Source organism: Staurois parvus, unplaced genomic scaffold, assembly GCF_062004578.1.
Source record: "Staurois parvus isolate SC_StPar_1 unplaced genomic scaffold, SC_StPar_1.0 ptg002075l, whole genome shotgun sequence".
Taxonomy (NCBI): Eukaryota; Metazoa; Chordata; class Amphibia; order Anura; family Ranidae; genus Staurois; species Staurois parvus.
Window position 1 is genome coordinate 44,572 of NW_028319871.1, and position 15,429 is coordinate 60,000.

Sequence of the window (15,429 nt, forward strand, 5' to 3'; positions counted from 1 at the left end):
AATACCTTAGATCTTCTGGGTTCAGGTTGATAATCTGGGTGATGAAATTGTCCCTGAGAACAACAGTCCTGATTTTCCTCCAATCATTCGTCTCCTCGCCCAGGAGGAGACAGATGGACTCTAGGGCCAGTTTTACTGCAGCGGGAGGGTTGGCCATTGCTTTTACTTCAACAAGGTGTTGTCTTTTTATAGAGCTCACCGCTAGGAAGGGGGGGGGGGTGGTAAAAACAGTGTTAACATACATGCAGGGTTAGTAACCAAACTGCCACTGGGGATCCAGCAAAGAAATTTCAGTTCCAGGAAACAGGGGGGCGGGGGGTTGGCTGACATTTTAGTTTTGGGAGGTGTGCTCAGCTGGATTTTACAGCAGTCCAACAAGAGAGGTCTTCCTGGGAATTGCCGCTGTGGATCTAAAGGAAGGGGACCCGGCCTTGTTCACACAGGCTTCAGTATGCAGGAGAGCATATACAGTGCAGGAAATGCGTATTTGCTCCCAATCCCCCCCCCCCCCCCCCGATGCTGAATGTTCGCCCCTCACACAGAAACAATCGGTCTAACAATGGAATGTTCGCCCCTCACACAGAACGATCGGTCTAACAATGGAATGTTCGCCCCTCACAGAAACGATCGGTCTAACAATGGAATGTTCGCCCCTCACACAGAAACGATCGGTCTAACAATGGAATGTTCGCCCCTCACACAGAAATGATCGGTCTAACAATGGAATGTTCGCCCCTCACACAGAAATGATCGGTCTAACAATGGAATGTTCGGTGTAACACTGAGAGACAGAATACAACAACAAATTCAGCAGAAATGCGTCTAACAAATGATGACGGATCTGCATGTTCATGAGGGAAAGAAGGATTTGATCCCCTATCATTCAGCAGGATTTCTGGCTCCCAGGTGTCTCTCATACAGGTAACAAGCTGAAATTAGAAGCAGTCTCTTAAAGGGAGTGCTGCTAATCTCATTGTGTTACCTGTATAACAGACACCTGTCCACAGGAGCCATCAAACCATCAGATTCCAAACTCTCCACCATGGCAAAGACCAAAGAGCTGTCCAAGGATGTCAGGGACAAGATGGTAGACCTACACAAGGCTGGACTGGGCTACCAAACTATGGCCAAGCAGCTTGGTGAGAAGGTGACAACAGTTGGTGCAATCATTCACAAATGGAAGAAACACAAAACAAGTGTCAGTCTCCCTAGGTCTGGTGCACCATGCAAGATCTCAACCTCGTGGAGTGTCAATGATCATGAGAACAGTGAGGAATCATCCCAGAACTACACGTGAGGATCTTATCAATGATCTCCAGGCAGCTGGGACCACAGTCACCAAGAAAACAATTGGTAACACACTACGCCGACAAGGACTGAAATCCTGCAGTGCCGCAAGGTCCCTCTGCTCAAGAAAGCCCATGTCCAGCCCGTCTGAAGTCTGCCACTGAACATCTGAATGATGCCGAGGAGGACTGGTGGGAAGTGTTGTGGTCAGAGGAGACCAAAATCCAGCTCTTTGGCATCAACTCAACTCGCCGTGTTTGGAGGAGGAGGAATGCTGCCTATGACCCCAAGAACACCATCCCAACTGTGAAACATGGTGGTGGAAACATTCTGCTTTGGGGTGTTTTTCTGCTAAGGGACAGGACAACTGCACCGCATCAAAGGGACGATGGACGGGGCAATGTACCCTCAAATCTTGGGTGAGAACCTTCTTCCCTCAGCCAGGGCATTGAAAATGGGTGGTGGATGGGTGTTCCAGCATGACAATGACCCAAAACACACGGCCAAGGCAACAAAGGAGCGGCTCAAGAAGAAGCACATTAAGGTCCTGGAGTGGCCTAGCCAGTCTCACACCTTCATCCGATGGAAAATCTGTGGAGGAGCTGAAAGTTCGAGTTGCCAACATCAGCCACCAAACCTTAATGACTTGGAGAGGATCTGCCAAGAGGAGTGGGCCAAAATCCCTCCTGAGATGTGTGCGAACCTGGGGGCCAACTCCAGGAAACGTCTGACCTCTGTGATGGCCAACAAGGGATTGGCCACCAAGTACTAAGTCATGTTTTGTGAAGCGGATCCAATCCTTCTTTCCCTCATGAACATGCAGATCCGTCATCATTTGTTAGATGCATTTCTGCTGAATTTGTTGTTGTATTCTGTCTCTCAGTGTTACACCGAACATTCCATTGTTGGACCGATCGTTTCTGTGTGAGGGGCGAACATTCCATTGTTAGACCGATCGTTTCTGTGTGAGGGGCGAACATTCCATTGTTGGACCGATCGTTTCTGTGTGAGGGGCGAACATTCCATTGTTGGACCGATCGTTTCTGTGTGAGGGGCGAACATTCCATTGTTGGACGATCGTTTCTGTGTGAGGGGCGAACATTCCATTGTTGGACCGATCGTTTCTGTGTGAGGGGCGAACATTCCATGTTGGACCGATCGTTTCTGTGTGAGGGGCGAACATTCCATTGTTGGACCGATCGTTTCTGTGTGAGGGGCGAACATTCCATTGTTAGACCGATCGTTTCTGTGTGAGGGGCGAACATTCACCATCAGCAGTGGGGCAAATACACATTTCCTGCACTGTATATACTGCGCTTTCCACTCAAATCCAGGCTGTCCCTTTTGGTCAGAACGCCCATTAACACAAAGCCGGCTATACAATCTATTCTTCTACAAGCTGAAACCTGATTGAATGGGTCCGCTGTGGCCTATAAAAACGTCAGAGGAACCAAACCGCTGTATTAGGTGGAGCCTTGAAAGATCCGGACACAGCCAATCATTTTACACAGGGGCAGCGACACCACAGGGGCAGCGACACCACAGGGGCAGCGACACCACAGGGGCAGCGACACCACAGGGGCAGCGACACCACAGGGGCAGCGACACCACAGGGGCGCCTCTCCCAGCCGAATGTTGAAGTGCGCCCCGGCCGTCCAATAACTTCCTTTACAACCAATTCCTTTCCCTCCCCCCAGCAGCAGTTTGTACACAAATCTTATCTATTCACCTGATCTCCTCAGCAGAAAAGTTTACAATAGTCGGGATGAAGTTTTCCCTCATTATGATGGAACGAATCTGTTTCCAGTCCGTTGTACTCTCACCCAGCAGCAGACAGATGGACTCCAATGCCAGCTTCACTGCTGCTGGAGGGTTGGCCATAGAACGGACCTCTACCAGGTGCTGCTTCTTGATTGATTTTACAGCTAATCACCATGCGATCACAGCAGATCAAAGGAGGAGGACAGACAGCGGGAGAGACAGAAAATCAACAAGGACAGGAAAAAAAAACAAAAACATGGAAAGAAAAAAAATGAGGAAATTTGATTAGAACATTCATTATGGAAAATCACAGGAATATCTAACGAGGGCTGACGGGGCGTACAAATCGCCCAGAAATAAAATCTACACTTACATTTCAAACAAAATCTTCTGTAGTTTTTTAAAAAAACACTTAAAACCAAAAGTACTTTTTACCCCCCCCCCCCCCCCCCCCCCGAGGTTTATTTACTAAAGGCAAATAGTCAGAGCATTGCATGATGGGAAACTCAGAAATGAAGGAAAGCTCCACTAATTTCTATCATCCAATCGCATGCAAGCAAAATTTTATTTTTTTTTCCCCCTCCAATCTAAAGCAAGCGCACTTGCGGTCCGCAGACTATTTGCCTCCAGTAAATCCCCCCCCCCCCTCCCCCGTGTCTAGAAGTCACCTTTGCCCCGGCCACATTTTGCCGCATCCACTTGTATTTCTTAATGCAATACCTCTGCAGGACTTATTTCCAACATTGAAAACTACAATTTTAACACTTAATTTATTCTGATTTTTAATATTTAATTAATTCTAGTAAAAGCCGAACTCCTTCCATATACTATATCATGACCACGGCAGGAATTAAATACTCGATTTATTGCAGATTTTTTGAAACCGTAACATGACGACAGAGCTAAAAACATGGGGCACTGCAGATTTTTTAATGAAGCGGCCAGCCTGCCTGTGGTCACCAGTCACAACCGCCATCACATGATTGGGAACCAGGGGGATCGGTTCCAGATTAGTGGGGACCCAACGCAGCGGCTGTCGCCAAGTGTCGACTGATGGCTCCTAACCTCATCCAGTCTGGCCCATTGCAGGACGGGAGCGCTGCCGAAGCGGGGGGACGTTTCTAAACGCCCCACTGCATCCATTCCCTGGGAGCACACGGCACTGCGATCTGTGCCCACACAGCAGAACACCGATCGCTGTAGGGGACCTCTTGTGTGAGCTCCCGATCATGTGATCACTGATTGGCCAGTGATCACATGAACAGTAGTAAACAAGATGTCACTTCCTGACATCATTGCTTACTACGTGTGAAATCTGTGAATGATCACAGAGATCACACGGTACAGGGCTATTCACAACAGCCTTGTACCATGTGACAAGCTGTGACCAATCACAGCTCTCACAGTATTTCTCAATGGCTGCAGGAATGCAGCCAGAGAGAAGGAGAAATTATTGCTTTTACAGCCTTTATGAGTGGAAAAGCAATCAGTGTACAAAAAAAACCCCAAAAAAAACTAGTACAGTGTCGCCATTGATTACTGTACTGCTAGGGTGACAGTATGTAAAAAAAATATCTAAATTTAAAAAAAAAGGTAAAATTTTTTTTTGAAAAATAATTTGTAAACTAATTTGGGTTTTTTTTTTTTTTTTTTTTTTAATTACCAAAAATATAGCGGAATACATTTTGGAGAAGATTTATGAAGAAAGATTTATGGCAAAATTTTATAAGAAAAACACTTTTCAAAATTTTTGGTCTTTCATTTATATAGCAAAAAAAAAAAAAAAGAAAACACAAATTCCAGTGGTGAATAAACACCACCAAAATAAAGTTTTATCTGTCCAAATTTTTTTTTATATGGGTACTGTTGCATGACCGCGCAATTGTCATTGAAAGCGCAATCGCGTTGAAAGCTGAACATTGGCCTGGACGGAGGGGAAAGTGTCCGGACTGGAAGGGGTTAAAAGATCAAGTGTTGATTTAAAGGTAAAAATAAAAATGTATTCCCATTCAGCGGGGGGGGTTGGGCTTGCGTCCGCACTGCATGGGTTAAAATTGCTCGCTTTTGTCTAGGGGTTCGCAAAGCAAAGATATACTTGCCTACGCTGCCGATCCTTCAGATGCAAGGCTAGTCCATGCCGCGCCTGCCTCCCCCGCACGCTAGCGATCTTGTGGGCTGCTCCTGACGTCATCACGCCCATGGATCGGCTCCAGACGGCAGGAACAGTCCACTGCTGGACATAGGGGAGCGCAGGGCGTGGTAAGTAGACCTTTTCCCTGAGCCCATGGACAAAATGAGCAGTTTTCCCCTGCAGGAGGAGATTGGATCGTGCTTTGCTGGGTTTTTTGCCTTCCTCTGGATCATCTGTGGGTGTAGGATTATAACTTTTTATTTTTTGGTTGAACTGAATGAACTTTTGTCTTTTTTCAGCCAGACAAACTATGGAAGTGCAAGCAGAGCCCCCCTGCATGGGAAAATGAAAAGTTTGACTGGGTTCTGCTTTATACTTTGCCCCAGCATGGGTTCAGGGATGATGGCGATAAAGCCCCTGCTGGGTGTGGCCCTGAGAGATTTCCTCTCTTCCTGCGGGACCACAACTGTCTCCTCTACCAGGAAGACAAACCTAAGAGCTGTTGTATAAAGTGAAGAAAAATCATCATTTTGGTTAAAACGTTTAATCGCCTGACATAGGTGAAGTGGGCTGCAGTTCTGAGACCCGGCTGTGTGCCCTCAGCACAAAAACTGAGCTGTTGCTGACAGCTCTCAGCCCAGGATACAGATCATTAGCTGGCAGTCACATGATCACCAATTCTCCCAACCTCGGGGCATTTTGAACTACTTATACGAATGCCAAGGTGGGCACGGAAGGTGGGCACGGAAGGTGGGCACGGAAGGTGGGCACGGAAGGTGGGCACGGAAGATCAGCGACAGCTCTATCATTATGGGTCTCACCATTCTGAGCCTCAATGACGGCCGGCTCCACTTGGTCCAGATCCTCTTTCACGCTCTTCTGCTTCTCAGCAATAACCGCTTGCTGCTTATGCAGCTGCTCCTGGATCTCCTGACTCATGACCTGCCGGGACACAAAAGTCATCATCAGATTTCACCAAGTTATGTTCGTAGCGGTGAGGACGCTCCGACACGCCATCCCTTCCATCGCTGTTCTTCAAGGACAAGGTGTGGTGTCAGAGAAAAGGAGAACGAGCCGACAGATGTGTACATTACCAGCCAATATAGAACACATGGGCATGTCGGAATGTTGGGGTACCGGGAGAGAAAGTATGGCAATGCTGCTCCTAAGTTGCCAAAATGTTAAAAGTAGAATGGGTTTATAGAAAAAAAAAAAAATACTACTACTCACCGGCCACTTTATTAGGTCCACCTGCTCAATGGCTTGGCAACACAAATTGCTAATCAGCCAATCACATGGCAGCAACTCAGTGCATTTAGGCATCCAGATGTGCACAAGACATTCTGAACTGAGCATCAGAATGGGGAAGAAAGGGGATTTAAGTGACTTTGAACTTGACATGGTTGTTGGTGTCAGACGGGCTGGTCTGAGGATTTCAAAAACTGCTGATCTATTGGGATTTTCCCGCACAGCCATCTCTAGGGTTTACAGAGAATGGTCCGAAAAAGAGAAAATATCCAGTGAGCGGCAGTTGTGTGGAGGAAAATGCCTTGTTGGTGTCAGAGGAGAATGGGCAGACTGGTGGCATTCAGAAGGTGGGGTCAGAATCTGGTGTAAACATGAAAGCATGGATCCATCCTACCTTGTATCAATGGTTCAGGCTGGTGGTGGTGTCATGGTGTGGTGGATCCATCCTGCCTTGTATCAATGGTTCAGGCTGGTGGTGGTGTCATGGTGTGGTGGATCCATCCTGCCTTGTATCAATGGTTCAGGCTGGTGGTGGTGGTGTCATGGTGTGGGGGATCCATCCTGCCTTGTATCAATGGTTCAGGCTGGTGGTGGTGTCATGGTGTGGGGGATCAATCCTGCCTTGTATCAATGGTTCAGGCTGGTGGTGTCATGGTGTGGGGGATCCATCCTGCCTTGTATCAATGGTTCAGGCTGGTGGTGGTGGTGGTGTCATGGTGTGGTGGATCCATCCTGCCTTGTATCAATGGTTCAGGCTGGTGGTGGTGGTGTCATGGTGTGGTGGATCCATCCTGCCTTGTATCAATGGTTCAGGCTGGTGGTGTCATGGTGTGGGGGGATCCATCCTGCCTTGTATCAATGGTTCAGGCTGGTGGTGGTGGTGTCATGGTGTGGTGGATCCATCCTGCCTTGTATCAATGGTTCAGGATGGTGGTGGTGGTGTCATGGTGTGGTGGATCCATCCTACCTTGTATCAATGGTTCAGACTGGTGGTGGTGTCATGGTGTGGGGGATCCATCCTGCCTTGTATCAATGGTTCAGGCTGGTGGTGGTGGTGTCATGGTGTGGTGGATCCATCCTGCCTTGTATCAATGGTTCAGGATGGTGGTGGTGGTGTCATGGTGTGGTGGATCCATCCTACCTTGTATCAATGGTTCAGGCTGGTGGTGGTGTCATGGTGTGGGGGATCCATCCTGCCTTGTATCCAAGGTTCAGGCTGGTGGTGGTGGTGTCATGGTGTGGGGGAGATTTTCTTGGCTCTACAAAGGTGTACCTAATAAAGTGGCTGGTGGGTGTAGCCGGCTACGGCATTCAGGGCTGCATCTGTCCTCCGCTTAGAATACTGAGAAGTGAACAATCAAAAGGCCACATACAGTTTGCGCCTCCAGTGAGCAGAGAGCCGAGGACTGTCACCATCTCTCTGCTCTGCCCCTCCAGCACTCACAGGAGCCCCGGGCTGGGCAGGGGATGGGAGTGTGTGGCTCAGTCTCAGGAGCAAGCCAAAAAAAGCAAAGCCAGCTGAAATCCAGACATCTGGGAGGATCCAGACTTTAAAGTCGGGAACTTTCCTGGAACCAGATGAGTGGTGACAGCCCACTGCTTACCTGAAACCGGGTCTCAGGGGTGCAGAACGAGCTGCGATACCAAGGATCAGTGCAGCCAAATAAAGCTCTACACATACAAAGAAAACAAACGGAGGGCGCACCGGCCAAGTGCATTGCCGAAAAAACATTTAATAAAGCGATAAAGTAGGAACTGGACTCACAAACCACAATAATGTCAAAGGCACACCATGAAAGAACAGCTCTGTCCAATCCGCACCACGTGACCGTCCACAATGGGAACCCTGGACTTCCAACAGGCTAACGCGTTTCAAGGACTTTCCTCTTCCTCAGAGCCCTCCCCCGTTAGCCTGTTGGACCTCCAGGCCTCCCATTGCGGACAGACACGTGGTGTGGATTGTGCAGAGCTGTTCTGAGTCCTCTGAGGAAGAAGAAAGTACACGAAACGCGTTAGCCTGTTGGAAGTCCAGGGTTCCCATTGTGGACGGTCACGTGGTGCGGCTTGGACAGAGCTGTTCTTTCATGGTGTGCCTTTGACATTGTGGTTTGTGAGTACAATTCCTACTTTATCGCTTTATTAAATGTTTTTATGGTAATGCACTTGGCCGGTGCGCCCTCCGTTTGTTTTCTTTCTATTCAGTACATTGGGACTTCCCCGGTCCTCTGATGGCAGCAAGGAGTGGACATTCCAGGACCACCGCCATGTGGTCAGAACCTTTGAGTCCATCCCCAAGTGCGGGAGTATTTGGGTCGGCTGGTTTTGTTAAAGCTCTTCACATGAATGATTTCCTCCAAGTACATTACTTCAGAAACAAAGCAGAACAAAAAAACAAAAAATTACCTTTTTCTTCTCCGCTTCCTGCTGATCCTTCACCATTTTCTTCAGCTTGTCATTGGCAGCTGCATTTTTCACCTCCAGCTCCTGGCTTTTTATGCGCAGATCACGACGCAGTTCCTCCACCTGAAGTCAGGAAAGGAAACGGATTCCCATTACAATTTGGGGTCAGAAAACCAGTAAAATAGCAGATATGCAATCTGTGTGTTCAAAGAATTTAAAAATATTAACTCCACTTTCCCATCCCCCCCCCACGTTTCTCCCTACTTCTCTGTAGTGCTCTTCACAGCACACACCTCAACAGCGAATCCAGCGTTCTGCTGCGATCCACCGAGTGCCACACAGAGGACCCTGTGCCGCCATCTTGGTCTTATCCGGCTGGCTACCTCTTCAGGGCTTCGGCAGCCAGGGCCCATGGTGTGTCAGGCCCCGGCTGCTCTGTGCTGATCCTGCAGCCTCCTGGAACACCGAATTCTCAGGAGGCTGAAGGCGCGGGCACACCATATAGTCCTAGGCCAGGATGGCAGTGGGGAAAAAATTAGAAGAAAAAACTCCCACAACTCTTTTTGGAAGTTCAGTTCTGTTTCATACATCTAATATGTCCCTAAACGTTCCACCAAGACCACGGCCTCTGGCCGACTTCCTCACGAAGTAAAATATAGACACGCAAATATGTGACAACCTCATAGGGGACCCGAGACACAACGGAAGGCAGACATGAAGTGAAAGAACGAGACCAGATAACCAGGAGGAACTTTGACAGCCAAGGGCAGAATTTGGAGGGTCCAACGTGGTACGCAGCCAATGAGAACTACTTGGACAGCGAGGCCCAACAACACAACCAGCTAAGAGTTGTCAGAAGCGTCCAGGAACCCAATCTAAAGCAACCGGCTTCATAGGACACAGTGACAGCGCGGTCTCCTCCCCGAGCGGGGGTACAGGAGGGGGAAAGGAGGTGGTGTCCTCCCCGAGCGGGGGTACAGGAGGGGGAAAGGAGGAGGAGTCCTCCCCGAGCGGGGGTACAGGAGGGGGAAAGGAGGAGGAGTCCTCCCCGAGCGGGGGTACAGGAGGGGGAAAGGAGGAGGAGTCCTCCCCGAGCGGGGGTACAGGAGGGGGAAAGGAGGAGGTGTCCTCCCCGAGCGGGGGTACAGGAGGGGGAAAGGAGGAGGTGTCCTCCCCGAGCGGGGGTACAGGAGGGGGAAAGGAGGTGGTGTCCTCCCCGAGCGGGGGTACAGGAGGGGGAAAGGAGGAGGAGTCCTCCCCGAGCGGGGGTACAGGAGGGGGAAAGGAGGAGGAGTCCTCCCCGAGCGGGGGTACAGGAGGGGGAAAGGAGGAGGAGTCCTCCCCGAGCGGGGGTACAGGAGGGGGAAAGGAGGAGGTGTCCTCCCCGAGCGGGGGTACAGGAGGGGGAAAGGAGGAGGAGTCCCCCCCGAGCGGGGGTACAGGAGGGGGAAAGGAGGAGGAGTCCTCCCCGAGCGGCGGGGGTACAGGAGGGGGAAAGGAGGAGGAGTCCTCCCCGAGCGGCGGGGGTACAGGAGGGGGAAAGGAGGAGGAGTCCTCCCCGAGCGGCGGGGGTACAGGAGGGGGAAAGGAGGAGGAGTCCTCCCCGAGCGGCGGGGGTACAGGAGGGGGAAAGGAGGAGGAGTCCTCCCCGAGCGGCGGGGGTACAGGAGGGGGAAAGGAGGAGGAGTCCTCCCCGAGCGGCGGGGGTACAGGAGGGGGAAAGGAGGAGGAGTCCTCCCCGAGCGGGGGTACAGGAGGGGGAAAGGAGGAGGAGTCCTCCCCGAGCGGCGGGGGTACAGGAGGGGGAAAGGAGGAGGAGTCCTCCCCGAGCGGCGGGGGTACAGGAGGGGGAAAGGAGGAGGAGTCCTCCCCGAGCGGCGGGGGTACAGGAGGGGGAAAGGAGGAGGAGTCCTCCCCGAGCGGCGGGGGTACAGGAGGGGGAAAGGAGGAGGAGTCCTCCCCGAGCGGCGGGGGTACAGGAAGGGGAAAGGAGGAGGAGTCCTCCCCGAGCGGCGGGGGTACAGGAGGGGGAAAGGAGGAGGAGTCCTCCCCGAGCGGCGGGGGTACAGGAGGGGGAAAGGAGGAGGAGTCCTCCCCGAGCGGCGGGGGTACAGGAGGGGGAAAGGAGGAGGAGTCCTCCCCGAGCGGCGGGGGTACAGGAGGGGGAAAGGAGGAGGAGTCCTCCCCGAGCGGCGGGGGTACAGGAGGGGGAAAGGAGGAGGAGTCCTCCCCGAGCGGCGGGGGTACAGGAGGGGGAAAGGAGGAGGAGTCCTCCCCGAGCGGCGGGGGTACAGGAGGGGGAAAGGAGGAGGTGTCCTCCCCGAGCGGGGGTACAGGAGGGGGAAAGGAGGAGGAGTCCTCCCCGAGCGGGGGTACAGGAGGGGGAAAGGAGGAGGAGTCCTCCCCGAGCGGGGGTACAGGAGGGGGAAGGAGGAGGAGTCCTCCCCGAGCGGGGGTACAGGAGGGGGAAAGGAGGAGGAGTCCTCCCCGAGCGGGGTACAGGAGGGGGAAAGGAGGAGGTGTCCTCCCCGAGCGGGGGTACAGGAGGGGGAAAGGAGGAGGTGTCCTCCCCGAGCGGCGGTACAGGAGGGAAAAGGAGGAGGTGTCCTCCCCGAGCGGCGGTACAGGAGGGAAAAAGGAGGAGGAGTCCTCCCCGAGCGGCAGTACAGGAGGGGGAAAGGAGGAGGAGTCCTCCCCGAGCGGGGGTACAGGAGGGGAAAGGAGGAGGTGTCCTCCCCGAGCGGGGGTACAGGAGGGGGAAAGGAGGAGGTGTCCTCCCCGAGCGGGGGTACAGGAGGGGGAAAGGAGGAGGTGTCCTCCCCGAGCGGGGGTACAGGAGGGGGAAAGGAGGAGGTGTCCTCCCCGAGCGGGGGTACAGGAGGGGGAAAGGAGGAGGAGTCCTCCCCGAGCGGGGGTACAGGAGGGGGAAAGGAGGAGGAGTCCTCCCCGAGCGGGGGTACAGGAGGGGGAAAGGAGGAGGAGTCCTCCCCGAGCGGGGGTACAGGAGGGGGAAGGAGGAGGTGTCCTCCCCGAGCGGGGGTACAGGAGGGGGAAAGGAGGAGGAGTCCTCCCCGAGCGGGGTACAGGAGGGGGAAAGGAGGAGGAGTCCTCCCCGAGCGGGGGTACAGGAGGGGGAAAGAAGGTCTCCTCCCCGAGCGGGGGTACAGTACGGGGAAAGGAGGTCTCCTCCCCGAGCGGGGGTACAGTACGGGGAAAGGAGGTCTCCTCCCCGAGCGGGGGTACAGTACGGGGAAAGGAGGTCTCCTCCCCGAGCGGGGGTACAGTACGGGGAAAGGAGGTCTCCTCCCCGAGCGGGGGTACAGTACGGGGAAAGGAGGTCTCCTCCCCGAGCGGGGGTACAGTACGGGGAAAGGAGGTCTCCTCCCCGAGCGGGGGTACAGTACGGGGAAAGGAGGTCTCCTCCCCGAGCGGGGGTACAGTACGGGGAAAGGAGGTCTCCTCCCCGAGCGGGGGTACAGTACGGGGAAAGGAGGTCTCCTCCCCGAGCGGGTGTACAGTACGGGGAAAGGAGGTCTCCTCCCCGAGCGGGGGTACAGTACGGGGAAAGGAGGTCTCCTCCCTGAGCGGGGGTCTAGTACGGGGAAAGGAGGTCTCCTCCCCGAGCGGGGGTACAGTACGGGGAAAGGAGGTCTCCTCCCCGAGCGGGGGTACAGTACGGGGAAAGGAGGTCTCCTCCCCGAGCGGGGGTCTAGTACAGGGAAAGGAGGTCTCCTCCCCGAGCGGGGGTCTAGTACAGGGAAAGGAGGTCTCCTCCCCGAGCGGTGGTACAGTAGGGAGGAGACCTCCTTTCCCCGTGAACGGGGAAATGAAAACCGGTTTCTAAACCAGAAAAGTAAAGCTGATAACTTGGCAGCTAGAAGTACGGAATCCAAGCATCTTAGGACTTCTCCGCATCCTTCCTGGTAACGGCAACGTCCGTCACATCTGACCCAAGCCTCCATATTGGAACCATCGCTGCCGGACCAACTGGTCGGGGTATTCCGGTAAAGAAAGCTTCTAATGATCACAAACCTGATCCACCGTCTCCTTGATCTTCCGCAGACCGACGTTCAGATGCATCTGCTGCTCCTCCAGCTCACTCCTCTTCTCATTGAATAGGTCGGCGTAGTGATTTATAAAGTCCAAGTAATGGCGGGGAGTGATGGCCATCGTCCTACCACCTCTCTTGGCAAGGCGGGCATTGGCCTGGGGGAGAGAAAGAAAAACACGACTTCTGTCAGAACCAAACAACTCGTGTGAACTCTTTGGGTTGGCCTATGAAAGCATTGTAAAGGTGAGGCATGTAAATTCAGAGAAACCTGATGAGAGCCAAGTCCCTGGTTTCCTGAACCCCCCCAACCCCCCTGCAAGGACAGGCCAAGGCAAAAATTGGTCCTTCTGGTAGGACATGTGTAAGCTGAGAGAGAAGCCAGTGCACACCACTATATAAAAAGCTGGAAGGATAAGTCCACTTCTCATAACTTGTTACATAGTACACACATATCCAGGGGGCGTAACATGTCATGAAAACACCAACCCCCCACTTTGAGAGCCCCCCCCCCCCCCAAACTAGCTGTCAAATAAAAAAAGCAAAAAAAAAACACCAAAAAACCCAGCATGGCCACACGGGGCTCCGCCAATGCCACTGTGAATGAGAACTACAAGTCCCAACAGACTTCACAGGAAACTTCAAGTTCTCAATGAACTCCTCAGCTCTGTGTTAGTACATGGACTCTTCCTGTCAGTATATCTGCGTGCCTAAACACCCCCACATATATCCCATACACCCCCCCCCATACACCCCCCATGTACATTCCCCCCATACATCCCATACACCCCCCATGTACATTCCCCGTATACATCCCATACACCCCCCCCCCCCATACATCCCATACACCCCCCCCATACATCCCATACACCCCCCCATGTACATTCCCCGTATATATCCCATACACCCCCCTCCATACATCCCATACACCCCCCCCCCCATACATCCCATACACCCCCCCATGTACATTCCCCGTATATATCTCATACACCCCCCCACAAATCCCATACCATACACCCCCGCATACACATCCCTGTATATATCCCAAACCCCCCCCCCCCGTACATCCAACACCCCCCCCCGTACATTCCCCACATATACCCCCCCCCCCCCTTCCGTACATCCTGTACAACCCCCATACACCCTGCATACATCCCATACCGTACACCCCCGCATACATTTCACCCCCCGTACATCCCATACATTCCCCCAAATACCCCCCCATACATTTCCCCGCACACACCCCCATACATTCTGCCGCACACACCCCCATACATTCCCCCGCACATCCCATAGATCACCCGCAGATCCATTAAGTCCACCATACATCCCATACACCCATGTGTATTTGTCCATCCAGCCCTGCGATTTATGCAGCCCTGCCACACTCTAACCAGCTCAGTGACTACTCTAGTCTGCGGTGCATTGAAGCAATACAGCCCAACCCTCTGCTGTGCCTACATATGGAATATGTCTGAGAAGATCTCTTTCTCTCTATCAGTGCATGTGTATGCAGGAGAGTGTCCAAGTCATGCCCCGCAGGAAAAGAAGGAAGGGAAGGGAAGGAAGCAAACAGAAGGGAAGGGAAAAAAAAAAAAAGGAGGTTGTACCTGGTGAAGAGTTTGGTGTACAAACACACAGCCATTGACAATGGCCTCCCTATGGGACGGAGGCTGGGGCAGCTTGTCATAGACCACAGGCATGTAATCTGGAACAATGTAGTTCGGCTTCTCGAGGTCCATCTTGCTGGTGAACTCTTTGCCCACTTGATAGAGGGCTTCTGTTGACCAATCACCAAACCAGTTCAGCACACATCTTAAATAGAGAACATAAATAATGAGTATTTGAAGTTTCCACGTCCAATATTCTAGCAGTGTGTAGGACGTCACAGACCTGTTGAACAGAGCTGGAGAGGTGGCGGCTCGGTCCTTCAGCCCTTCTGAGGACGGATTCATGGTGAAGACCACATGTAGATTCCGGATGACCTGGCTGGTGAACCATTTGTAGAGCTCCTCATGGGAGTCCAGCATGAGACCTTCTTTCTGAGCTCCTTCCTTGCATTGTGTCATGAGTGTGGAATATTCGTCACCCTCAAACAATCCAGGAACCTACATAAGAGGGCAGAGAGGACAACGTGAGAGTGGGACCTGGAACCACAAACACGGTACCAACAGCCAGAGCCGGAGGAACTTACCTCTCCATTGGCCAGTAAAGTGTTCATTCTTTCAAGGAATCCAGAGTCTAGAACATTGGACTCGTCCATGATGAAGGCGATCTTCTCATTCTTGCAGCCAGACCTCCTCAGTACAGTTCTCAGATCTTCGTCAAAGTCCTCACCTGTGTACTTCCTGTGCACCTGTATAAAAATACAGCACAATCTCCAGCGCCACGTAACATACGCCACGATGTCCAGCGCCACGTAACATACGCCACGATGTCCAGCGCCACGTAACATACGCCACGATGTCCAGCGCCACGTAACATTACGCCACGATGTCCAGCGCCCACGTAACATACGCCACGATGTCCAGCGCCACGTAACATACGCCACGAT

General features: G+C 52.7%; 1 protein-coding gene across 1 annotated transcript in view; it reads right to left on the reverse strand.

Moving 5' to 3' along the window:
- LOC149432861 (cytoplasmic dynein 1 heavy chain 1-like) overlaps positions 1-15,429 on the reverse strand; it is an 83,976-nt gene that overhangs the window by 44,413 nt on the left and 24,134 nt on the right. The window contains 7 exon segments of the mRNA XM_089664861.1: positions 3,017-3,212; positions 6,001-6,121; positions 8,831-8,950; positions 12,860-13,033; positions 14,486-14,690; positions 14,769-14,983; positions 15,070-15,231. Of these exon segments, the coding sequence (XP_089520987.1) occupies positions 3,017-3,212; positions 6,001-6,121; positions 8,831-8,950; positions 12,860-13,033; positions 14,486-14,690; positions 14,769-14,983; positions 15,070-15,231 (1,193 nt within the window).